The sequence below is a fragment of the Bombina bombina genome, unplaced genomic scaffold (genome assembly GCF_027579735.1).
Source record: "Bombina bombina isolate aBomBom1 unplaced genomic scaffold, aBomBom1.pri scaffold_566, whole genome shotgun sequence".
Classification (NCBI taxonomy): domain Eukaryota; kingdom Metazoa; phylum Chordata; class Amphibia; order Anura; family Bombinatoridae; genus Bombina; species Bombina bombina.
This window is the reverse complement of record NW_026510848.1, coordinates 243,263-270,022: the sequence shown is the minus strand read 5'-3', so window position 1 is coordinate 270,022 and position 26,760 is coordinate 243,263. Positions and strand designations below refer to the sequence as shown.

The following is a 26,760-nucleotide window of genomic DNA, read 5'->3' as shown; positions in this document are numbered from 1 at the left end:
TCCCTGTAACTCTAATGATAAACTTACACATTACAATAAGTTTCCCTGTAACTCTAATGATAAACTTACACATTACATTAAGTTTCCCTGTATCTCTAATAATAAACTTACCCATTACAGTAAGTTTCCCTGTAACTCTAATGATAAACTTACCCATTACAGTAAGTTTCCATGTAACTCTAATGATAAACTTACCCATTACAGTAAGTTTCCCTGTAACTCTAATGATAAACTTACCCATTACAATAAGTTTCCCTGTAACTCTAATGATAAACTTACCCATTACAATAAGTTTCCCTGTATCTCTAATAATAAACTTACCCATTACAGTAAGTTTCCCTGTAACTCTAATGATAAACTTACCCATTACAGTAAGTTTCCCTGTAAATCTAATGATAAACTTACCCATTACAGTAAGTTTCCCTGTAACTCTAATAATAAACTTACCCATTACAGTAAGTACCCCTGTAACTCTAATGATAAACTTACCCATTACAGTAAGTTTCCCTGTAAATCTAATGATAAACTTACCCATTACAGTAAGTTTCCCTGTAACTCTAATAATAAACTTACCCATTACAGTAAGTACCCCTGTAACTCTAATGATAAACTTACCCATTACAGTAAGTTTCCCTATAATTCTAATGATAAACGTACCCATTACAGTAAGTTTCCCAGTAACTCTAATGATAAACATACCCATTACAGTAAGTTTCCCTGTAACTTTAATGATAAACATACCCATTACAGTAAGATTCCCTGTAACTATAATGATAAACTTACCCATTACAGTAAGTTCCCCTGTAACTCTAATGATAAACTTACCCATTACAGTAAGTTTCCCTGTAACTCTAATGATAAACTTACCCATTACAGTAAATTTCCCTGTAACTCTAATGATAAACTTACCCATTACAGTAATCTTCCCTGTAACTCTAATGATAAACTTACCCATTACAGTAAGGTTCCCGGTGCTTCTCTCTATTGGCTGCTCCAGTGTAGGATGTTGCACCATGCAGATATATTCTGCCCCTTGGTCTGTACTTAGTGTTGGGGTGACAGTCAGGCTGGTTGTGCAGCTGTAGGTGTTATCCTGATCTCTGTGTGACTTTATATCAGGTCTGTCAGTAACTTCAGTTAATTCCTGGCTTCCTTCTTCTCTTCTCAGCCATCTCACAGTCAGTGCATCTGGGAAATACCGAGAGATTTTACATTGCAGGGTGACCGGTGTCTTATGGAGCATTAGAGGTGTCTGTATTTCTTCCACCTTTGGTTTCCAAATGAAATCTACCAGAGAAATAAACAAATGTGAGAATATGTTGTGTGAATTTACAAGGTAATATTTATAATAAAGCAAAACAGAAAGTCAGAGACTCACAACTCATGGCACAGGCTGCTGAATAGATTTTGTAAGTAGACAGGGTACAATAGAGCAGTGTTTTTCAACCAGTCTGCCGTGGCACACTAGTGTGCCGTGAGAGATCCTCAGGTGTGCCACGGCAGACTGACAACAGTGTGACATTTTTTAAACTTTGCTTGTTTTTTACTCCCAGTGCAGGGGTAGTTTGTAGGAGGCATGGCATAACAGCACAATACATACATTATGTGTGTGTTTGTGTGTATGTGTATATATATATATGCTGTATTAGGCTACAATGTGTGATTTTTTTTTAAATTTTGGGATGGTGGTGTGCCACAGGATTTTTTAATGTAAAAAAGTGTGCCACGGCAAAAAAAAGGTTAAAAATCACTGCAATAGAGCAAGACTAGACAATTGCCCTAGGCTTCCCCTGCAGAAGGTGCCAATTTGGTGCATGGAATCTTTGTTTTTAAGGTTTGTTTGTTTTTTTGGGGGTTTTTTTGCTGCCTAACTTGGGCTTCATAGTAGGGGACACATGTGGTTTTTTAAAAGTTAGAATAGGAGGGGACTTAGCTGAAACATTGGGAGGCCGAGAGAGCAGGTCATTCAGAACAGCTGAAATATCTAATTGCACAGCCACAGCACTCACTGCAAATATTCAGCAGCCTTCATAAACGTTATGGGCACTTGTACAATCCTCTAACATCTGATATATCATTATGCACCACACTCACCAACAGTGTATAAGCACCCATCATCATTTTACAGGGCAGCCTGTTCATTTTTTTTAGTGCAGCATATCTTGTTATCAGTGTATAGGTACTCTGCAGTAATTATACAGTGCAGCATATCTTGTTATCAGTGTATAGGTACTCTGCAGTAATTATACAGTGCAGCATTTATGTTATCAGTGTATAGGTGCTCTGCAGTAATTATACAGTGCAGCATATATTGTTATCAGTGAATAGGTGCTCTGCAGTAATTATACAGTGCAGCATATATGTTATGTGTGTATAGGTACTCTGCAGTAATTACACAGAGCAGTATATATTGTTATCAGTGAATAGGCACTCTGCAGTAATTATACAGTGCAGCATATATTGTTATCAGTGTATGTGTTCTGCAGTAATTATACAGTGCAGCATATATTGTTATCAGTGTATAGGTACTCTGCAGTAATTATACAATGCAGCATATATTGTTATCAGTGTATAGGTACTCTGCATTAATTATAAAGTACAGCATATATTGTTATCAGTGTATAGGTACTCTGCAGTAATTAAACAGTGCAGGATATATTGTTATATGTGTATAGGTGCTCTGCAGTAATTATACAGTGCAGCATATATTATTATCATTATATAGGTGCTCTGCAATAATTATACAGTGCAGTATATATTATTATCAGCGTATAGGTACTCTTCAGTAATTATACAGTGCAGCATATTTGTTATCAGTGTATGGGTGCTCTGCAGTAATTATACAATGCAGCATACATGTTATCAGTGTATAGGTAATCTGCAGTAATTAAACAGTGCAGGATATATTGTTATCAGTGTATAGGTGCTCTGCAGTAATTATACAGTGAAGCATATATTGTTATCATTGTATAGGTGCTCTGCAATAATTATACAGTGCAGTATATATCAGTATCTGTGTATAGGTACTCTGCAGTAATTATACCGTGCAGTATATCTTATTATAAGTGTATAGGTACTCTGCAATAATTATACAGTGCAGTATATATTAGTATCCGTGTGTAGGTACTCTGCAGTAATTATACAGTGCAGTATATATTATTATCATTGTATAGGTACTCTGAAGTAATTATACAGTGCAGTATATATTATTATCAGTGTATAGGTACTCTGCAATAATTATACAGTGCAGTATATATTAGTATCCATGTATAGGTACTCTGCAGTAATTATACAGTGCAGTATATATTATTATCAGTGTATAGGTACTCTGCAATAATTATACAGTGCAGCATATATTGTTATCATTGTATAGGTACTCTGCAATAATTATACAGTGCAGTATATATTAGTATCCATGTATAGGTACTCTGCAGTAATTATACAGTGCAGTATATATTAGTATCCATGTATAGGTACTCTGCAGTAATTATACAGTGCAGTATATATTATTATCAGTGTATAGGTACTCTGCAGTAATTATACAGTCTAGCATATATTGTTATCATTGTATAGGTACTCTGCAATAATTATACAGTGCAGTATATATTCGTATCCATGTATACGTACTCTGCAGTAATTATACAGTGCAGTATATATTATTATCAGTGTATAGTTATTCTGCAGCAATTTTACAGTGCAGTATATATTATTATCAGTGTATAGGTACTCTGCAGTAATTATACAGTGCAGCATATATTGTTATCATTGTATAGGTACTCTGCAATAATTATACAGTGCAGTATATATTAGTATCCATGTATAGGTACTCTGCAGTAATTATACAGTGCAGCATATATTAGTATACATGTATAGGTACTCTGCAGTAATTATACAGTGCAGCATATATTATTATCAGTGTATAGGTACTCTGCAGTAATTATACAGTGCAGTATATATTATTATCAGTGTATAGGTACTCTGCAGTAATTATACAGTGCAGTATATATTATTATCAGCGTATAGGTACTCTGCAGTAATTATACAGTGCAGTATATATTATTATCAGCGTATAGGTACTCTGCAGTAATTATACAGTGCAGTATATATTATTATCAGTGTATAGGTACTCTGCAGTAATTATACAGTGCAGTATATATTATTATCAGTGTATAGGTACTCTGCAGTAATTATACAGTGCAGTATATATTATTATCTGTTTATAGGTACTCTGCAGTAATTATACAGTGCAGTATATATTATTATCTGTTTATAGGTACTCTGCAGTAATTATACAGTGCAGTTTATATTATTATCAGTATAGGTAATTATACAGTGCAGCATGTTTATTAGTGTATTATCATATAGTGCAGCGTGCTGTGTCAATATGTTTATACAGTACTGCACTATAAGTTAATGTGGTCTATTGTAGGGCTGTAAAAATGTATCAAGATGCACTCACAGTTTCTGAGAACTTACAGCTCAGGCTTGTAAGATTGAGTCTGCATCGGGAAATGTAAGGCACAATCTCTGCTTCTTATCGTAGATGGCAGAGATAAAACACCTCAAACTCACTTATCTGGGGTGATTGACAGACCCTGCTCTTGTGCAATTGGTTGTCCAAGAGCAGGATGGAACAGCAGAGTATTCTGCAGTCTTATATTTTGCCAAGTGATAAAGTGATGGATTGAGAAGCACTTTATACATTTAGCAGTTCTGTATAACTATCCTGCCTGTATATTGATTAGACTATTTCCACAATTGGTATTAGAAATAGCTACAACCAGATTAGTTTATAAAATAAAACTCTGTTATGATATCGTCAGGCAGCAACAAGAGGCACATTATCAGTATTAACAAATACTTGAACTAGAAATTGTAGCAACATGGGAAATAATGTAGTGACTTTATACACAGTATCACAACCATCTCACCTGAATCTTTTATACTTAGTTTTGTGGTCTCAGGTTTATCCATGGATTTATGTTTACAAGTCACAAGCACAGAAAATGATTTATCTCTGAAGTGATCTCCTGGAATTCTGACTTCAGAACAAACATTAAACGTTGTATCAGGGTTTTCATCAAATATTTCAGATGATTTTGTTTTATGTGAATCTCCAACTCCACTTGTCCAGCTGATGTTTATAGCTTTGGGATAAAACCTCTGTAGCTTCAAGCGATATAGAATCTCCCCAGAGGCAGAGATAATGGGTTTTACAGGCTCTAAAATCTGAGGTTTTGCTGAAAAACAAATATTTTACTAAGTTTGATAAAAAAACTTTAATAACTAGAGGTAATAAAAAGATTGTTAGAGGGACATATAAATACAATAATAAAAGGCACAAAGGTAATTGCTAAACATATTGTTAGAAGGACATGGCACAAAGGTAATTGCTAAACATATTGTTAGAAGGACATGACACAAAGGTAATTGCTAAACATATTGTTAGAAGGACATATAAATACAATAATAAAAGGCACAAAGGTAATTGCTAAACATATTGTTAGAGAGACATATAAGTACAATAATAAAAAGCACAAAGGTAATTGCTAGACATATTGTTAGAAGGACATATAAGTACAATAATAAAAGGCTTTAATGCATTAAAGAATGTGTTGCTGTCCAGTAGTGATTTTCAGGTCAACAGTGACAGCTCTTTACTGCTCTATAGCTAACACTTGTCAGTCATACAATAGTGCAATAAGGAATGAACATTTGTCCCCTTGTTTTGCTCTGAGATGTAATGAAAGATAAACTGCATGCTTTTTTCTGCAAAACTGTCAAATTATTTTCTTTACTAAATTAATTGATTACTGATTAGTTCTATAATAAAGAGATATATGTAATTAGTACTTTATTAAACTACAGACGGCTAGATTACGAGTTGTGTGTTAGGGTAAAAAAGAAATGTTAACAGGTCCTAACGCTGCTTTTTTACGCCCGCTGGTATTCAAGTCTTGAAGGTTTAGGGTCACCGCACACTTTTTTGGCCTTACCGCAAAACGACTTATGTAAACTTCGTAAAGTCTATTTTCTATCGGACTTCCATAGCGCCGGTATTACGAGTCTGTCCTGGGAGGCCAAAAAGTGAGCGGTACACCCTATCCCGTCAAGAATCCTAACGCATTTAAAAGTCAGTAGTTTTGTGTTTAATGGTACAACGCCATAGCATAAAACTCATAACTAAAGTGCTAAAAAGTACACTAACACCCATAAACTACCTATTAACCCCTAAACCGAGGCCCTCCCGCATCGCAAACACTAAAATAAATTTTTTTAACCCTAATCTGCCGCTCCGGACACCTCCGCCACCTACATTATACTTATGAACCCCTGATCCGCTGCCCCCAACATCGCCGACAGCTACAATATATTTATTAACCCCTAATCTGCCGCCCCCAATGTCGCCGCCACATACCTACATTTATTAACCGCTAATCTGCCGCCCTCAACGTAGCCGCCACTATAATAACCATATTAACCCCTATACCTCCGCACTCCCACCTCGCAAACATTAGTTAAATATTATTAACCCCTAATCTGCCGTCCCTAACGTCGCCGCCAATATACTAAATGTATTAACCCCTAAACCTAAGTCTAACCCTAACACTAACACCCCCTAACTTAAATATAATTTAAATAAATCTAAATAAAATTACTATAATTAACTAAATTATTCCTATTTAAAACGAAATACTTACCTATAAAATAAACCCTAAGCTAGCTACAATATAACTAATAGTTGCATTGTAGCTATCTTAGGGTTTATTTTAATTTTACAGGCAAGTTTGTATTTATTTTAACTAGGTAGAATAGTTATTAAATAGTTATTAACTATTTAATAACTACCTAGCTAAAATAAATACAAAGGTACCTGTAAAATAAAATCTAACCTAATTTACAATAACACCTAACAATACACTATAATTAAATAAATTAACTAAATTAAACATAATTTCCTAAATTAAATTAAATTAGCTAAAGTAGAACCCCCCACTAAATTACAGAAAATAAAAAACAAATTTACAGATCTTTAAACTAATTACACCTAATCTAATAGCCATAACAAAATAAAAAAGCCCCCCAAAATAAAAAAAAAAACACTAGCCTAAACTAAACTACCAATAGCCCTTAAAAGGGCCTTTTGCGGGGCATTGCCCCAAAGTAATCAGCTCTTTTACCTGTAAAAAAATACAAACAACCCCCCAACAGTAAAACCCACCACCCACACAACCAACCCCCCAAATAAAATACTATCTAAAAAAACCTAAGCTCCCCATTGCCCTGAAAAGGGCATTTGGATGGGCATTGCCCTTAAAAGGGCAGTTAGCTCTTTTGTGGCCCAAACCCTAATAAAAAAATAAAACCCACCCAATACACCCTTAAAAAACCTAACACTAACCCACTGAAGATCGACTTACTGTTCTGAAGGTCCCACATCCATCCTCAAGGAAGCGGCAGAAGTCTTTATCCAACCGGGCCGAAGTCCTCAACGAAGCCGGGAGAAGTCTTCATGCAAGCCGGGCAAAGTGGTCCTCCAGACGGGCAGAAGTCTTCATCCAGACAGCATCTTCTATCTTAATCCATTCGACGTGGAGCGGGTCCATCTTCAAGAAATCCGACACGGAGCATCCTCTTCAAACAACGGCTTCTTACTGAATGACGGTTCCTTTAAGTGATGTCATCCAAGATGGTGTCCCTTAGATTCCGATTGGCTGATAGAATTCTATTAGCCAATGGGAATTAAGGTAGAAAAAATCAGCCAATAGAATGTGAGCTCAATCCTATTGGCTGATTGCATCAGCCAATAGGATTTTTTCTACCTTAATTACGATTTGCTGATAGAATTCTATCAGCCAATCGGAATCTAAGGGACGCCATCTTGGATGACGTCACTTAAAGGAACCATCATTCAGTAAGAAGCCGTTGTTTAAAGAGGATGCTCCGCGCCGGATGTCTTGAAGATGGAGCCGCTCCGCGTTGGATGGATGAAGATAGAAGATGCCGTCTTGATGAAGACTTCTGCCCGTCTGGAGGACCACTTCGCCCCGCTTGGATGAAGACTTCTCCCGGCTTCATTGAGGACTTCGGCCAGGTTGGATGAAGATTTCTGCTGCTTCCTTGAGGATGGATGTCAATTCTTCAGAACAGTAAATCGATCTTCAGGGGGTAAGTTTTAGGTTTTTATAAGGGTGTATTGGGTGGGTTTTATTTTTTAGATTAGGGTTTGGGCCGCAAAAGAGCTAACTGCCCTTTTAAGGGCAATGCCCTTCCAAATGCCCTTTTCAGGGCAATTGGGAGCTTAGTTTTTTTAGATAGTATTTTATTTGGGGGGCTGGTTGCGTGGGTTGCCGGTTCTACTGTTGGGGGGGTTGTTTGTATTTTTTTTTACAGGTAAAAGAGCTGATTACTTTGGGTCAATGCCCCGCAAAAGGCCCTTTTAAGGGCTATTGGTAGTTTAGGCTAGTGGGTTTTTTTTATTTGGGGGGGGGCTTTTTTATTTTGATAGGGCTATTAGATTATGTGTAATTAGTTTAAATTTCTTGTAATTTGTTTATAATTTTCTGTAATTTAGTGTTTTTTTTGTGCTTTAGCTAATTTAATTTAGGTAATTGTATTTAATTTAGTTAATTTATTTAATTATAGTGTAGTGTTAGATGTTATTGTAACTTAGGTTAGGTTTTATTTTACAGGTACTTTTGTATTTATTTTAGCTAGGTAGTTATTAAATAGTTAATAACTATTTAATAACTATTCTACCTAGTTAAAAGAAATACAAACTTGCCTGTAAAATAAAAATAAACCCTAAGCTAGATACAATATAATTATTAGTTATATTGTAGCTAGCTTAGGGTTTATTTTATAGATAAGTATTTAGTTTTAAAAAGGAATAATTTAGTTAATTATAGTAATTTTATTTAGATTTATTTAAATTATATTTAAGTTAGGGGGTGTTAGGGTTAGGGTTAGACTTAGGTTTAGGGGTTAATACATTTAGGATGGTGGCGGCGATGTTGGGGGCGGCAGATTAGGGGTTAATAAATGTAGGTAGGTGGCAGCAACATTGGGGGCGGCAGATTAGGGGTTAATAAATATAATGTAGGTGTTGGCGATGTTGGGGGCAGCAGATTAGGGGTTCATAAGTATAATGTAGGTAGCGGCGGTGTCCGGAGCGGCAGATTAGGGGTTAATAAATATAATGTAGGTGTCGGCGATGTCGGGGGCATCAGATTAGGGGTTAATTTCATGGTAGGGTGTTAGGTGTAAACATAACTTTAGTTTCCCCATAGAAATCAATGGGGCTGCGTTACTGAGTTTTACGCTGCTTTATTGCAGGTGTTAGTCTTTTTTTCAGCCGGTTCTCCCTTTTGACTCCTATGAGGAAATCGTGCACGAGCATGTACGACCAGTTTACCGCTGACTTAAGCAGCGCTGGTATTGAAGTGAGATATGGAGCTAACTTTTGCTCTACGCTCACTTCTTGCCTTTTAACGCCGGGTTTGTAAAAACCCGTAATACCAGCGCTGTAGGTAAGTGAGCGGTTAGAAAAAACTGCTCGTTAGCACCGCACAGCTCAAAATGAAAAACTCATAATCTATCTGATAGAGATTACAGGTTGTGCGCTACACCCGGTGAGTATATAACGCAAAAAAACAGCGGTATCGCACTCTCCATAGCGTTGCCATTACAAGTTACTGTAAAAAACTCCTTGTGCTGTGCAATATGGTGCGATAAGCTCAATACCGCACAAAAACCAAGGCCTAACATGAGGTGCTCGTGCACGTATTCCCCCATAGACTTCAATGGGGAGAAAGTGTTTGAAAAAACGTAACACCTGCGATTGCGGAATTGCGACCACTGTAAAGCAACCTCATTGATGTCTATGTTCAAAATAAAGTTATATATAAATCTAACACCCTAACATAAACCCCTAGTCTAAATACCCCTAATCTGCTGCCCCCGACATCGCCGACACTAAATAAACATATTAACCCCTGAACCGATGCCCCCCTCCACATTGCCAACACTAAATAAACCTATTAACCCCTAAACCCCCAGCCCCCACATCGCAACTACTAAACTAAACCTATTAACCCCTAATCCACCAGACCCCAACATCACAAAACACTAAATTAAACTATTAACCCCTAAACCTAACACCCCCTAACTTTAAATTAAACTTACAATATAACTCTCTTAAAATAAATAAAAGCTTTCCTGTGAAAAACAAACAAAGATTAAACTATAAATTTTTTAATAAAAAAATCCTAACACTACAAAAAATCCTAACATAACAAAAAAACACTAAAAATACGAAAATGTTAAATAATCTAACATTACAAAAAAAAACACTAACATTACGAAAAATAACCAAAATCTAAGATTACAAAAATAATAAACAAATTTATACAAAATAATAAAAATTAAACCTAATCTAATAGCCATATAAAAACAAAAAAGCCATCCCAAAATAAAAACACCCCCTAATCTATCAATAAACTACCAATAGCCCTCAAAAGGGCCTTATGTAGGGCATTGCCCTAAGTTAAACAGCTCTTTTACTTACAAAAATTACAAAGTCTCCCTTAAAAGTAACCCCCCCACCCAACCAACCCCCAAAATAAAAAACCTAAGTCTAAAAAAACCTTAGCTACCCATTGCCCCTAAAAAGGCATTTGTATGGGAATTGCCCTTAAAAGGGCAATCACCTTTTTTTGCGCTCATTAAAAAAATAATAATCAACCAATAGGATTTCAGTAGCTCTCATCCTACTGGCTGATTTGAATATCTCAGCCAATAGGAATGCAAGATACCCCAAATACAAAAGGAATACCTTGCATTCAATTTTAAGTGTGCAGCAGAGATCACATGAAGAGGAGGTTCCATGCTGGATGTCGTTGCCACAGGTCCTGGTCAGCTCTGCGCCACTGGGATGAAGATAGATGCCCCCACAATGGATCGTGGCGGTATAGGCTATAATGCTAGCGTAATAGCCTGATTCTAAAATTTTAATACGGGTGCAATGAAAATTACACACTCAAATGCAATTTTTTGAATGCGGAATGGATAGTTGAGTTACAGGCTAAAAAGCTAGCAGTATAACCATACTGCTGTGACTTGTAATACGGGAGATCTGCATATTTCGTGCGCAATGGCCAATTTTTCAGTGATATAGCCATACCGCAACACTTTTAATTTAGCAGATAGTTTATTATAACATATAGGTCCCTATTCACATCATATAACAGCTCAGGTTATCAGACGCTAATTAGACAACTTAAGACCAACCCTATAGGCTAAATATAGTCTGCACCTACTCATTGGTGGCCAAGCCCTGTGATTTTAGAAATGCAATACTGATTTATCTATGTATTATCTGAAGTATTTAGCATTCAGATTACAGTGTTTATTAACACATTATGGGCTAAATTACAAGCTAAATATATTTTTGGCTTGCGCAAAAATGTTTCTAAAAGTAAGCTTGTAACATGGGCGAGTTTTTGCGTAATATAAGTTGAAAGTATAAATTTTGCGAATGAATGAAACCTGATGCACGCTATCCTCCGGACATCTGATATTGTGACCATGTTAACTTCTTGTCCCCTAAGACTTTAATGGTGTGCACTTTAAAAAAAAATCTAACTCTTATCGCTAACCTGATACGTTGTTAGACCTACAGCAATAAACCCAAAGTGAGCTTTAAATATTTCACATTGAATATTCTTCACATAGAAGAGAATAGAATATACAGATATATATAGATATATTTAAAAATACAAAAAAATACATACATTTTCTTCTAAGCAAAAAACATTGGAATGTGAAATTAAAAATATTAAAATTTAGTAAATTAATTTTCATGTTTTAAAGTATTTGCATGGAAAGGGCTTAAAAGTGTGTATGTACAGGGAGTGCAGAATTATTAGGCAAGTTGTATTTTTGAGGATTAATTTTATTATTGAACAACAACCATGTTCTCAATGAACCCAAAAAACTCATTAATATCAAAGCTGAATATTTTTGGAAGTAGTTTTTAGTTTGTTTTTAGTTTTAGCTATTTTAGGGGGATATCTGTGTGTGCAGGTGACTATTACTGTGCATAATTATTAGGCAACTTAACAAAAAACTAATATATACCCATTTCAATTATTTATTTTTACCAGTGAAACCAATATAACATCTCAACATTCACAAATATACATTTCTGACATTCAAAAACAAAACAAAAACAAATCAGTGACCAATATAGCCACCTTTCTTTGCAAGGACACTCAAAAGCCTGCCATCCATGGATTCTGTCAGTGTTTTGATCTGTTCACCATCAACATTGCGTGCAGCAGCAACCACAGCCTCCCAGACACTGTTTAGAGAGGTGTACTGTTTTCCCTCCTTGTAAATCTCACATTTGATGATGGACCACAGGTTCTCAATGGGGTTCAGATCAGGTGAACAAGGAGGCCATGTCATTAGATTTTCCTCTTTTATACCCTTTCTTGCCAGCCATGCTGTGGAGTACTTGGACGCGTGTGATGGAGCATTGTCCTGCATGAAAATCATGTTTTTCTTGAAGGATGCAGACTTCTTCCTGTACCACTGCTTGAAGAAGGTGTCTTCCAGAAACTGGCAGTAGGACTGGGAGTTGAGCTTGACTCCATCCTCAACCTGAAAAGGCCCCACAAGCTCATCTTTGATGATACCAGCCCAAACCAGTACTCCACCTCCACCTTGCTGGCATCTGAGTCGGACTGGAGCTCTCTGCCCTTTACCAATCCAGCCACGGGCCCATCCATCTGGCCCATCAAGACTCACTCTCATTTCATCAGTCCATAAAACCTTAGAAAAATCAGTCTTGAGATATTTCTTGGCCCAGTCTTGACGTTTCAGCTTGTGTGTCTTGTTCAGTGGTGGTCGTCTTTCAGCCTTTCTTACCTTGGCCATGTCTCTGAGTATTGCACACCTTGTGCTTTTGGGCACTCCAGTGATGTTACAGCTCTGAAATATGGCCAAACTGGTGGCAAGTGGCATCTTGGCAGCTGCACGCTTGACTTTTCTCAGTTCATGGGCAGTTATTTTGTGCCTTGGTTTTTCCACACGCTTCTTGCGACCCTGTTGACTATTTTGAATGAAACGCTTGATTGTTTGATGATCACGCTTCAGAAGCTTTGCAATTTTAAGAGTGCTGCATCCCTCTGCAAGATATCTCACTATTTTTGACTTTTCTGAGCCTGTCAAGTCCTTCTTTTGACCCATTTTGCCAAAGGAAAGGAAGTTGCCTAATAATTATGCACACCTGATATAGGGTGCTGATGTCATTAGACCACACCCCTTCTCATTACAGAGATGCACATCACCTAATATGCTTAATTGGTAGTAGGCTTTCCAGCCTATACAGCTTGGAGTAAGACAACATGCATAAAGAGGATGATGTGGTCAAAATACTCATTTGCCTAATAATTCTTCACTCCCTGTATGTATGTATGTATATATATATATATATATATATATATATATATAAATATATATATACACCTGTGTATATATGTGTTTATATGTGTTTATATGTGTATAAATGTATGGATATACATATATACACCTATAAACACATAAATACCCAGGTATATATATATATTTATATATATATATATATATATATATATATATATATACACACACACATATATAGCCACACACACATATTTAGACAAGTATATATATATACTGTATATACTTGTCGGTATAGGTGTACCACACACCTTTTTGTCCGTCACGCAATGTCAGTACCGCACTTTTAAAAAAGTCCTTTTTCAATGGGACTTCCATTGCGCCGGTATTACTAGTTTTGCGGCGAGGCCAAAAAGTGAGCAGTACAGCCTATACTGGATAAAAACCTGTACTGCCATCTAACCCCTAATCTGCCGTCCGCCCACACCGCCGCTATAATAAACCTATTAACCACTAAAATGCAAGCCCCCAACAACGAAATATACTAAATTAAACTATTAACCCCTAAACATCTGGCCTCCCACATCACTACATAAATATATTAACCCCTAAACCTAACCTTAACCCTAACGTAACCCTAAGCATAAGTCTAACCCTAACCCTAATGTAACCCTAACCCTAACACCCCCTAACTTAAATATAACTAAAATAAAGCTAAATAAACCTTACAATTATTACCTAAATTATTCATATTTAAAAATAACTACAAACTTACCTGTAAAATAAAACCTAAGTTAGCTACAATATAACTCATAGTTATATTGTAGCTATCTTAGGTTTTATTTTTATTTCACAGGTAAGTTTGTATTTATTTCAACTAGGTAGACTAGTTAGTAAATAGTTATTAACTATTTACTAACTACCTAGGTAAAATAAATATGAATTTAACTGTAAAATAAAACCTACCCTGCCTTACAATAAAACCTAACATTACAATAAAATCAAATAAATTAAATTAAATACTATGTACTATATTACAAAAAAAATAAACACTGAATTACACCCTATCAAAATAAAAAGCCCCACCCCCCTAATAATAAAACCCCTAGCCTACACTAAACTGCCAATGGCCCTTAAAAGGGCCTTTTGCAGGGCATTGCCACAAAGATAACAGCTCTTTTACATAGCAAAAAAATTCCAAACACCCCCCCAACAGTAAAACCCACCACCCACACAACCAAACCCCCAAAATAAAATTCTATTTAAATAAACCTAAGATAACCATTGCCCTGAAAAGGGCATTTGGATGGGCATTGCCCTTAAAAGGGCATTTAGCTATTTTACATTGCCCAAACCCTAAGCTAAAAATAAAAACCACCGAATAAACTCTTAAAAAAACCTAACACTAACCCCCGACGATCCACTTACAGTTTTCGAAGACCGGACATCCATCCTCATCCAGCCGGTGAAGTCCTCATCCAAGCAGGCAGAAGTCCTCATCGAAGCTGGCAGAAGTCTTCATCCAAGCGGGCAGAAATAATCATCAAAGCCGGCAGAAGTCTTCAAAATCCAATCAGCCAATAGGATTGAGCTTGCATTCTATTGGCTCATTGGAATAGCCAATAGAATGCGAGCTCAATCCTATTGGCTGATTGGATCAGCCAATAGGATGAAAGCTCAATCCTATTGGTTGATTGAAACAGCCAATAGGCTTTTTACCCCTTTAATTCCTATTGGCTGATAGAATTCTATCAGCCAATCGGAATGTAAGGGGCGCCATCTTGGATGATGTCACTTAAAGGGAACCTTCAGTTGACACCGACGACCGCAAGAAGAGGATGCTCCGTGCCGGATGTCTTGAAGATGGACCCGCTGTAAGGTGTAGAATGGAATAGAAATATCTAAATATGTTTTCCACACAGTATCACAAATAATCGGGATTAAAAACAAAGTAATCCCTAGTCTGCTCATATACTGTGGGTCAACAGAGGTTGAATTATACAGTCTCTATGTATAGGAAAACAATATTGAAATTGTAGTTAAACAAGTAGCTGTAAATCTTGCAGAGATATAGAAGAGGTTACTGTCTCTTTAAGTATGAGTATTTTAAGATAGCTGTTCAATTCATATGTTCAATTCCACAAACTGAGACTCAAAAGGTAAAAAGTTCATCAGAATGAGAAGCAGTGACTAAAGTTAAACTTGAACCTGTTTAGTTTTAACTTGCTTTTACAGATTCAGACACAGCAAATGTATTAGATGAATGATTTAAACAGAATGACTTCAATTAGCATATAGCTCAGTCAGGTAAGTAAATATGTTCAATAAGTTAAATACAAACAGGAATTTCGCATAGGATAAACACAGAGCAGACAGAAATATGTATTTTAGAGAATCTTACTTGAAATAGTCCTTAGCTGGGGCTGTAGAATTTACTTACTGACCACAGCTGCTGTAGAGAAGTTGTTTGCTGATGAGCTGGGAGTAACACAACACAGCAGTGACGTGCAGTGAGGTCAGAGGCTGGTGAGGCACTAGATATAATACGCCGGAGAAACACATGTACAGAGGGCCACAAGTACCCCCAACAGGGCAGGTTTAAATAATAGCTGAACCAGTGCACAGGTGACATAATCAGGTGATGGGTGAAAGCAAGTTAGTAACCACTGAGTTACTGATCAGCTGATTTCTTCACCTGTGCACTGATTCAGCTATAATGAAAACCTGGCCTGTTGGGGGTACTTGAGTACCATTGTTGAGAAACACTGCTCTAAAGCACCAGCTTATCGGAAATGTATTGATTACCTGGAGAATAAAGCACACATACTCTGCTCACTGACACCCACACACACTCTGCTCACATACACACTCACACAATTCTGTGGCACAGTACCAGTTACTAAGCAAGTAGAATGATACACAATCTCTTCTCTACTCACTACTGTATTGTAAAAATAGAAATAATTTACCATACAAATTTTACACAAAGGACAAGTTATCAATACTGCCAACACAGCTGCTGCAATATGGTGTTCAAGAAACGCACGTGCACATCCCACTTAGGTATGCTCTTCAACAAAGGATACCAAAGGATACCAAAAGAATGAAGTACATAATAATAAAAGTAAAATAGAAAGTTTATTATTTTTTTTGTTTGTGCAATTTCTATCTGAATGATGGAAATGTAATTATGACTTTCATGTTCCTTTCAAAAACTAATTTGATTTGCTGAGATGGGGCCAGTAACAGTTGATGCTAATTCTCAAAATATAAATAACTAGAAAAGTCTATTAAAATAGCATGCTCTAATTAAATCATGAAAGTTTAATTTTAAATGTCTACCTTTGACTATGTGTTTAACCAGTTACCTAATAGTGGCATTATTTCTAAAAACATTTAGCAACTGCAATAATTACATATATTTTTTAAATGACTCATTATCTCCTTTTATTAATATAAACTTGTATAAAAGCAGCACATATTAAAAACACAATGCAACAGCTTTCAATTGATTTGTGAATTACAAGTTAACAGCAGTCTTTAAATAAATGGAGACACAGAGAAAAATAAAAATAGATAGTGCATCCTCTGACTGAACAGACATAAAATATATGGAGTTTGTACCAAATTAAATCAAATAACCATGAAAAAGGGAGGCTTAGCAATATTCAATGTCAAAAACTTTAATTTAAATAATGTGGACACTGCACACTTAACTTCAAACTCTGGGTTTTAAATTATGGATTTAAATTTAAATTGACCCTTTGACTTCCTGTCAGTATTGGGTTATGCTCACTTACTGTCTCCCTGTTAATGAGCTGTATCTGAACACAATTTGTGAATCACAAGAGATGTAGAATACTACTTTACTCTTCTGCTTGGTGTCATCTGTTCTTAGGTTACCTCAGCTTCCAGTTGTGTCACATGACCCTGCTCACTGCAGCCTCCTTCTGATTAATCTATACTGTATATCCTTCACTTGCTAGGAGGCATCAAGAGGGGTGCCTCCTATTGGTACCAATTTCTGCTGCTAATATATTGACAGAACACAGGTGGCGCTGCAGCACAGCTTTTCCTTTGACCCATGTACTGCAATGGAGAGAAGCGTTCCTGTACCTGCCTCTCCATAGCATTACATGGGGGGAAAATATATTTTTTGGGACTTTTTTTTGTTTTAATTAAAATTTAATTAAGCTTTGGCCACATATGGCAGGGTAGGCATTGCCTCCCCTGCCTCCTATGAATGCACGTCCCTGGAAAACAGATCTGAGACAATAGGAAACTGTAGAAATTATAGTAATAAGGGTAAATGCAATCCTTATGTGGCAGGGTAAAGTTCATCAAACACCAGAGAACTTAAAATGAAACTTGAGACAAATGCAAATGAAATAACTGGAGCATACAAGTTTGCAAAGCAGGCAATACTTAGCTTGTAAACTGTGAGAGGAAGAGTATGAGCTACAGCTGTAGTAGTTTCTTTGAGAGGCTTAGAGTTTCTGCAGGAATCTGCAAGCTGAATCACACCTGTTGATCCAAATTACTAAGCAAGGTAGGTATGGGTGAGGAGAGTTGTATAGTGAGGAATTAAAGGGACAGAGTATATGCAGCAAATTCATGACACCCGCTCCGCGCCGGATAGATGAAGATAGAAGATGCCGTCTGGATGAAGACTTCTGCCCGCTTGGATGAAGACTTCTGCTGGCTTCGTTGATGACTTCTGCCCGCTTAGATGAAGACTTCTGCCGGCTTGGATGAGGACTTCTGCCAGCTTGGATGAGGACTTCTGCCAGCTTGGATGAGGACTTCTGCCAGCTTGGATGAGGACTTCTGCCGGCTTGGATGAAGACTTCTGCCGGCTTCGTTGATGACTTCTGCCCGCTTGGATAAAGACTTATGCCGGCTTGGATGAGGACTTCTGCCCGCTTGGATGAGGACTTCTGCCAGCTTGGATGAGGACTTCTGCCCGCTTGGATGAGGACTTCTGCCCGCTTGGATGAGGACTTCTGCCCGCTTGGATGAGGATGGATGTCCGGTCTTTGAAAACTGTAAGTGGATCGTCGGGGGTTAGTGTTAGGTTTTTTTAAGGGTTTATTGGATGGGTTTTATTTTTAGCTTAGGGTTTGGGCACCGTAAAAGAGCTAAATTCCTTTTTAAGGGCAATGCTCATCCAAATGCCCTTTTCAGGGCAATGATTAGATTAGGTTTATTTAGATATAATTTTATTTGTGGGGGTTTGATTGTGTGGGTGGTGGGTTTTACTGTTGGGGGGTGTTTGTAATTTTTATTTGCCAGGTAAAAGAGCTGTTATCTTTGGGGCAATGCCCCGCAAAAAGCCCTTTTAAGGCAGTTTAGTGTAGGCTAGGGGTTTAATTATTTTTGGGGGGGACTTTTTTTTTGATAGGGCTATTAGATTAGAAGTAATTCGTTTTTATTTTTGATAAAAAAAAAATTATTTTGTGTAATTTAGAGGTTTTTTTTTATTTAGATCAATTTATTTTATTTATTTAATTTATTTTATTGTAATGTTAGGTTTTAGTGTAAGGCAGGTTAGGTTTTATTTTACAGGTAACTTAGTATTTATTTTAACTAGGTAGCTAGTAAATAGTTAATAACTATTTACTAACTATTCTACCTAGTTAAAATAAAAACAAACTTACCTGTGAAATAAAAATAAAACCTAAAATAGCTACAATATACAGTGTTACCAGTAACTATTAGTTATTTTGTAGCTAGCTTAGGTTTTATTTTATAGGTAAGTATGTATTTAGTTTTAAATAGGAATTATTTAGGTAATAATTGTAAGTTTTATTTAGATTAATTTTATAATATTTAAGTTAGGGGGTGTTAGGGTTAGACTTAGGGTTACGTTAGAGTTAGGCTTAGGGTTACGTTAGGGTTAAGGTTAAGTTTAGGGGTTAATATATTTATGTAGTGATGTGGGAGGCCAGAGGTTTAGGGGTTAATAACTTTAGTATAGTGGCGGCGACTTTGGGGGCGGCAGATTAGGGACTAATACGTGTAGGTAGGTGGTTGCAATATTAGGGCCAGCAGATTAGGGGTTAATACATTTATGTATGTGGTGGCGATGTTAGGGGCGGCATATTATGAGTTAATAACTGCAATGTAGGTGGCAGGGATGTTGGGGTGGCAGATTAGGGGTTAATAACTGCAATGTAGGTGTTGGAGATGTTGGGAATGGCAGATAAGGGGTGTTTAGATGTGGTTTTTATGTTAGGGTGTTAGGTTTAAACATAACTTTTTCTTTCCCCATAGACATCAATGGGGCTGAGTTACGGAGATTTTCATTCTGTGATCGCAGGTGTTAGGCTTTTTTTTAGCCGGCTCTCCCCATTGATGTCTATGGGAAAATCGTGCACGAGCACGTCAAAACACCGCTTGTATTTGGGTGAGGTATGGAGCTCAACGCCACCATATCGCCCGCACAAGACGGGTTTTTTCAAACCTGTAATACCTAGGTTATAAAAGGTGTGCAAGGAAAATAACGTACACGATATTAGCGAGCAGTCATATAGCCATAACTTGTAATCTAGCTGATAGTATTTTATTCCATCTTAAACAAAGGTTATTAAAACATGTTTCTAAAAATTCTACAAGCCTAGGGGTTCTTTCTAGATAAATTATGTGATAAACTTTTCAAGTGTGATATAATGTACCCTCAGTCTGTCTGCCTGTGCCTATCTCTCTCTCTCTCTCAAACTTAATAAAGTTATAGTAGCTACTGCTCCTGCTACACGTCAGCAGCAGAATTTTTTTTTTTTTTTTTTTAAAGATGTATTTTTTTTATAGGTCAGAATAAGCCAAGAACAAACGTGAAGCTTAGATATTTACTGACTGGCACAGGAAACAATTAACGGACAATAAAATTGGTGGATTTAGTTTTTGAATAGTGTAAATTTGAACTTCTGAAATATTTCCAGCCTGAAAAGTGTAAATCTGACCCTTTGAACCCTTTCCTGTCTGCAGAAGAGACGTTCCTGCCTTTAGAGTTACAGTTTTAATGGCATGAAGAAAGGAAATTATATTTGTTGCGCCATCATTTGTTTATTTGTAAAAGAGTGCCCTAGTTTTATTATTCAAAACAGACAATTAACAATAAAGCAAAAGTTGGGACTGTTAAGATTTCTCTAAATCGGAATTAACATGTCTATGGTAGAATGTGTTTTATAATTGTATATTTTATACTTATAAAAATAATTACATATATTTTTTCTCTCTTTTCCTTTGCATTATATATACTGACTGCTTTTCTTTACACCTGGAAGTATTTTGGTTCTGAAAATACCATGATACAGAGAGAATTCACTAATCCTGTGGGTGTTGCTCTTTTATAAACCCAAAAAATATTTTTCTTAAAATAGAAAACATATTTGCCTAGATTTAGAGTTCTGCGTTAGCCGTCAAAACCAGCGTTAGAGGCTCCTAACGCTGGTTTTGGCCGCCCGCTGGTATTTAGAGTCAGTCAGGAAAGGGTCTAACGCTCACTTTCCAGCCGCGACTTTTCCATACCGCAGATCCCCCTACGCCAATTGCGTATCCTATCTTTTCAATGGGATCTTTCTAACGCCGGTATTTAGAGTCTTGGCTGAAGTGAGCGTTAGAACTCTAACGACAAAACTCCACTTGCAGAAAAAAGTCAGGAGTTAAGAGCTTTATGGGCTAATGCCGGCTCATAAAGCTCTTAACTACTGTGCTCTACAGTACACTAACACCCATAAACTACCTATGTACCCCTAAACCGAGGCCCCCCCACATCGCAGCCACTCTAATAAAAAATTTTAACCCCTAATCTGCCGACCGCACACCGCCGCAACCTACTTTATCCCTATGTACCTCTAATCTGCTGCCCCTAACACCGCCGACCCCTAAATTATATTTATTAACCCCTAATCTGCCCCCCACAACGTCGCCGCCACCTACCTACAATAATTAACCCCTAATCTGCCGACCGGACCTCACTGCTACTATAATAAAGTTATTAACCCCAATCCGCCTCACTCCCGCCTCAATAACCCTATAATAAATAGTATTAACCCCTAATCTGCCCTCCCTAACATCACCGAACCTAACTTCAAGTATTAACCCCTAATCTGCCGACCGGACCTCGCAGCTACTCTATTAAATGTATTAACCCCTAAAGCTAAGTCTAACACTAACACCCCCCTAAGTTAAATATAATTTTTATCTTACAAAATAAATTAACTCTTATTAAATAAATTAATCCTATTTAAAGCTAAATACTTATCTGTAAAATAAACCCTAATATAGCTACAATATAACGAATAATTACATTGTAGCTATTTTAGGGTTTATATTTATTTTACAGGCAACTTTGTATTTATTTTAACCAGGTACAATAGCTATTAAATAGTTAATAACTATTTAATAGCTACCTAGTTAAAATAATTACAAAATTACCTGTAAAATAAATCCTAACCTAAGTTACAATTAAACCTAACACTACACTATCAATAAATTAATTAAATAAAATACCTACAATTATCTACAATTAAACCTAACACTACACTATCAATAAATTAATTAAATAAAATACCTACAAATAAATACAAATAAATAAACTAACTAAAGTACAAAAAATAAAAAAAGAACTAAGTTACAAAAAATAAAAAAATAATTTACAAACATAATAAAAATATTACAACAATTTTAAACTAATTACACCTACTCTAAGCCCCCTAATAAAATAACAAAGCCCCCCAAAATAAAAAAAATGCCCTACCCTATTCTAAAATTAAAATTAAAAAGCTCTTTTACCTTACCAGCCCTTAAAAGGGCCTTTTGCGGGGCATGCCCCAAAGAAAACAGCTCTTTTGCCTTTAAAAATAAACAAAATACCCCCCCAACATTACAACCCACCACCCACATACCCCTAATCTAACCCAAACCCCCCTTAAATAAACCTAACACTAAGCCCCTGAAGATCTTCCTACCTTATCTTCATCCTATCCGGCAAGAAGAAGTCCAGAAGAGGCTCCAAAGTCTTCATCCTATCCGGGCAGAAGAGAAGATCCGGACCGGCAAACATCTTCATCCAAGCGGCATCTTCTATCTTCATCCATCCAACGAAGAGCGGCTCCATCTTCAAGACCTCTGGCGCGGATCCATCCTCTTCTTCCGACGTCCTAACACAGAATGAAGGCTCCTTTAAGGGACGTCATCCAAGATGGCGTCCCTTGAATTCCGATTGGCTGATAGGATTCTATCAGCCAATCGGAATTAAGGTAGGAAAATTCTGATTTGCTGATAGAATCAGCCAATCAGATTCAAGTTCAATCCGATTGGCTGATCCAAGGGAGGGCAGATTAGGGGTTAATACTATTTATTATAGGGTTATTGAGGCGGGAGTGAGGCAGATTAGGGGTTAATAACTTTATTATAGTAGCGGTGAGGTCCGGTCGGCAGATTAGGGGTTAATTATTGTAGGTAGCTGGCGGCGACGTTGTGGGGGGCAGATTAGGGGTTAATAAATATAATATAGGGGTCGGCGGTGTTAGGCGCAGCAGATTAGGGGTACATAGGTATAATGTAGGTTGCGGCAGATTAGGGTTTAAAAAAATATGCAGGTGTCAGCGATAGCGGGGGCGGCAGATTAGGGGTTAATAAGTGTAAGGTTAGGGGTGTTTAGACTCGGGGTACATGTTAGGGTGTTAGGTGCAGACTTAGAAACTGTTTCCCCATAGTAAACAATGGGGCTGCGTTAGGAGTTGAACGCTGCTTTTTTGCAGGTGTTAGGTTTTTTTTCAGCTCAAACGGCCCCATTGTTTCCTATGGGGGAATCGTGCACGAGCACGTTTTTGAAGCTGGCCGCGTCCGTAAGCACCGCTGGTATTGAGAGTTGCAGTGGCGGTAAATTATGCTATACGCTCCCTTTTTGGAGTCTAACACAGCCCTTCTGTGAACTCTAAATACCAGCGGTATTTAAAAGGTGCGGGGGAAAAAAAGCACGCGTAGCTAACGCACCCCTTTGGCCACAGAACTCTAAATCTAGCCGATTATCTTTATAACTCTAATGATAAACTTACCCATTACATTAAAGGGATATAATACTCATATGCTAAATCACTTGAAACTGATGCAGTATAACTGTAAAAAGCTGACAGGAAAATATCACCTGAGCATCTCTATGTAACAAAAAAAGGAAGATATTTTACCTCACAATCTCCTCAGCTCAGCAGAGTAAGTTCTGTGTAAAAAGTTATACTGCTGTCCAGCTGCAGGTAAAAAAAAAAAAAATATGAAGAAATGAACAGCAGCCAATCAGCATCAACAGTGCTGAGGTCATAAACTCTTTTACTGTAATCTCATGAGATTTGACTTAACTCTCATGAGATTTCATAGTAAACTTCCTTAAACTGAATAGGGAAATAAGATGAGTGTGCACGTAAGCTCGCTCCTTCCGCTGTCCCGGGACAGACATACTGATTTGTTGCATAGAAGTAATTTACAATGGGATGTGGCTACTGAGAAACTTTTGAGGTAAAATATCTTTCTTTTTTACATAGAGATGTTCAGGTGATATTTTCTAGTCAGCTTTTTACAGCTATAATGCATCACTTTCAAGTGTTTAAACATTTGGGTGTTATGGTCCTTTAAGTTTCCTATAACTCTAATCAGGGGCGAAACTACAGGGCGTACAGAGAGCGCAACTGCCCAGCTTAAAAAAAAAATATATATATATTTTTTAAATAAAAAACGTTGACCTGCCACTGCCTGCACTGATATCATGTGAGTGTGACATGATGCTTTACTAGCGTCTCTGACTACAGGGGTTAGTGTTTCTGTTTTACCCATTGGTGTTTATGTGTGTATGTATGTATGTATGTGACTGTGTGTGTATTTATGCATGTATGTGTGTGTGTGTATGTTTTTAGAACCAGCAAATTACAGACCTTGTTACTACAGCATGGGGGGGGGGGGGTAAACAGTATCACTATACAGTACCACTATATACAGTACGGGGGGGGCTGGACCATGTCACAGACTACTGTGGTCACTTTATAAAGTACTGGGGCAGGTAGGGGCAGGCCGGCCATCTCACCGGCAGATTATAGGCTGTGTCTCTAACTCACTATTTACAGTGCTGGTGGGTTAAACAGTGTCACTATATACAGTAATAGGGGGTCAGGCCATCTCACAGACTGTGGGCACAGGGTACCTCCTTTTGCAGACATGTAATCTGATTCAGATTTTTTTCTGTGTTAAATGTAAAAAATTCAAATTTTTTGTGGTTTCTAGTTACACCTCTGACTCTAATGATAAACTTACCCATTACAATAAGTTTCCCTGTAACTCTAATGATAAACTTACCCATTACAGTAAGTTTCCCTGTAACTCTAATGATATACTTACCCATTACAGTAAGTTTCCCTGTAACACTAATGATAAACTTACCCATTACAGTAAGTTTCCCTGTAACTCTAATGATAAACTTACCCATTACAGTAAGTTCCCCTGTAACTCTAATGATAAACTTACCCATTACAATAAGTTTCCCTGTAACGCTAATGAAAAACTTACCCATAACAGTAAGTTTCCTGTAACTCTAATGATAAACGTACCCATTACAATAAGTTTCCCTGTAACTCTAATTATAAACTTACCCATTACAGTAAGTTCCCCTGTATTTCTAATGATAAACTTACCCATTACAGTAAGTTTCCCTGTAACTCTAATGATAAACTTACCCATTACAGTAAGTTTCCCTGTAACTCTAATGATAAACTTACCCATTACAGTAAGTTTCCCTGTATTTCTAATGATAAACTTACCCATTACAGTAAGTTTCCTTGTAACTCTAATGATAAACTTACCCATTACAGTAAGTTTCCCTATAACTCTAATGATAAACTTACCCATTACAGTAAGTTTCCCTGTAAATCTAATGATAGACTTAACCATTACAGTAAGTGTCCCTGTAACTCTAATGATAAACTTACCCATTACAGTAAGTTTCCCTGTAACTCTAATGATAAACTTACCCATTACAGTAAGTTTCCATGTAACTCTAATGATAAACCTACCCATTACAGTAAGTTTCCCTGTAACACTAATGATAAACTTACCCATTACAGTAAGTTTCCCTGTAACTCTAATGATAAACTTACCCATTACAGTAAGTTCCCCTGTAACTCTAATGATAAACTTACCCATTACAATAAGTTTCCCTGTAACTCTAATGATAAACTTACCCATAACAGTAAGTTTCCTGTAACTCTAATGATAAACTTACCCATTACAATAAGTTTCCCTGTAACTCTAATTATAAACTTACCCATTACAGTAAGTTCCCCTGTATTTCTAATGATAAACTTACCCATTACAGTTAGTTTCCCCGTAACTCTAATGATAAACTTACCCATTACAGTAAGTTTCCCTGTAACTCTAATGATAAACTTACCCATTACAGTAAGTTTCCCTGTATTTCTAATGATAAACTTACCCATTACATTACGTTTCCTTGTAACTTTAATGATAAACTTAACCATTACAGTAAGTTTCCCTGTAACTCTAATGATAAACTTACCCATTACAGTAAGTTTCCCTGTAACTCTAATGATAAACTTCCCATTACAGTAAGTTTCCCTGTAACTCTAATGATAGACTTACCCATTACAGTAAGTGTCCCTGTAACTCTAATGATAAACTTACCCATTACAGTAAGTTTCCCTGTAACTCTAATGATAAACTTACCCATTACAGTAAGTTTCCCTGTAACTCTAATGATAAACTTACCCATTACAGTAAGTATCCCTGTAACTCTAATGATAAACTTACCCATTACAATAAGTTTCACTGTAACTCTAATGATAAACTTACCCATTACAGTAAGTTCCACTGTAACTCTAATGATAAACGTACCCATTACAGTAAGTTTCCCTGTAACTCTAATGATAAACTTACCCATTACAGTAAGTTTCCCTGTAACTCTAATGATAAACTTACCCATTACAGTAAGTTTCCCTCTAACTCTAATGATAAACTTACCCATTACAGTAAGTTTCCCTGTAACTCTAATGATAAACTTACCCATTACAATAAGTTTCCCTGTAACTCTAATGATAAACTTACCCATTACAATAAGTTTCCCTGTAACTCTAATGATAAACTTACCCATTACATTAAGTTTCCCTGTAACTCTAATGATAAACTTACCCATTACAGTAAGTTCCCCTGTAACTCTAATGATAGACTTACCCATTTCAGTAAGTTTCCCTGTAACTCTAATGATAAACTTACCCATTACAGTAAGTTTCCCTGTAACTCTAATGATAAACTTAC

At 36.8% G+C, this 26,760-nt stretch overlaps 1 protein-coding gene across 1 annotated transcript in view; it reads right to left on the bottom strand.

Annotated features, from left to right (window-relative positions):
* Nucleotides 1–1,014: 1,014 nt before the first annotated feature.
* LOC128643485 (uncharacterized) overlaps nt 1,015–26,760 on the bottom strand; it is a gene marked incomplete at its 3' end in the record, with an annotated part of 176,509 nt that continues 150,763 nt past the window's right edge. The window contains 2 exon segments of the mRNA XM_053696330.1: nt 1,015–1,287; nt 4,932–5,240. Of these exon segments, the coding sequence (XP_053552305.1) occupies nt 1,015–1,287; nt 4,932–5,240 (582 nt within the window).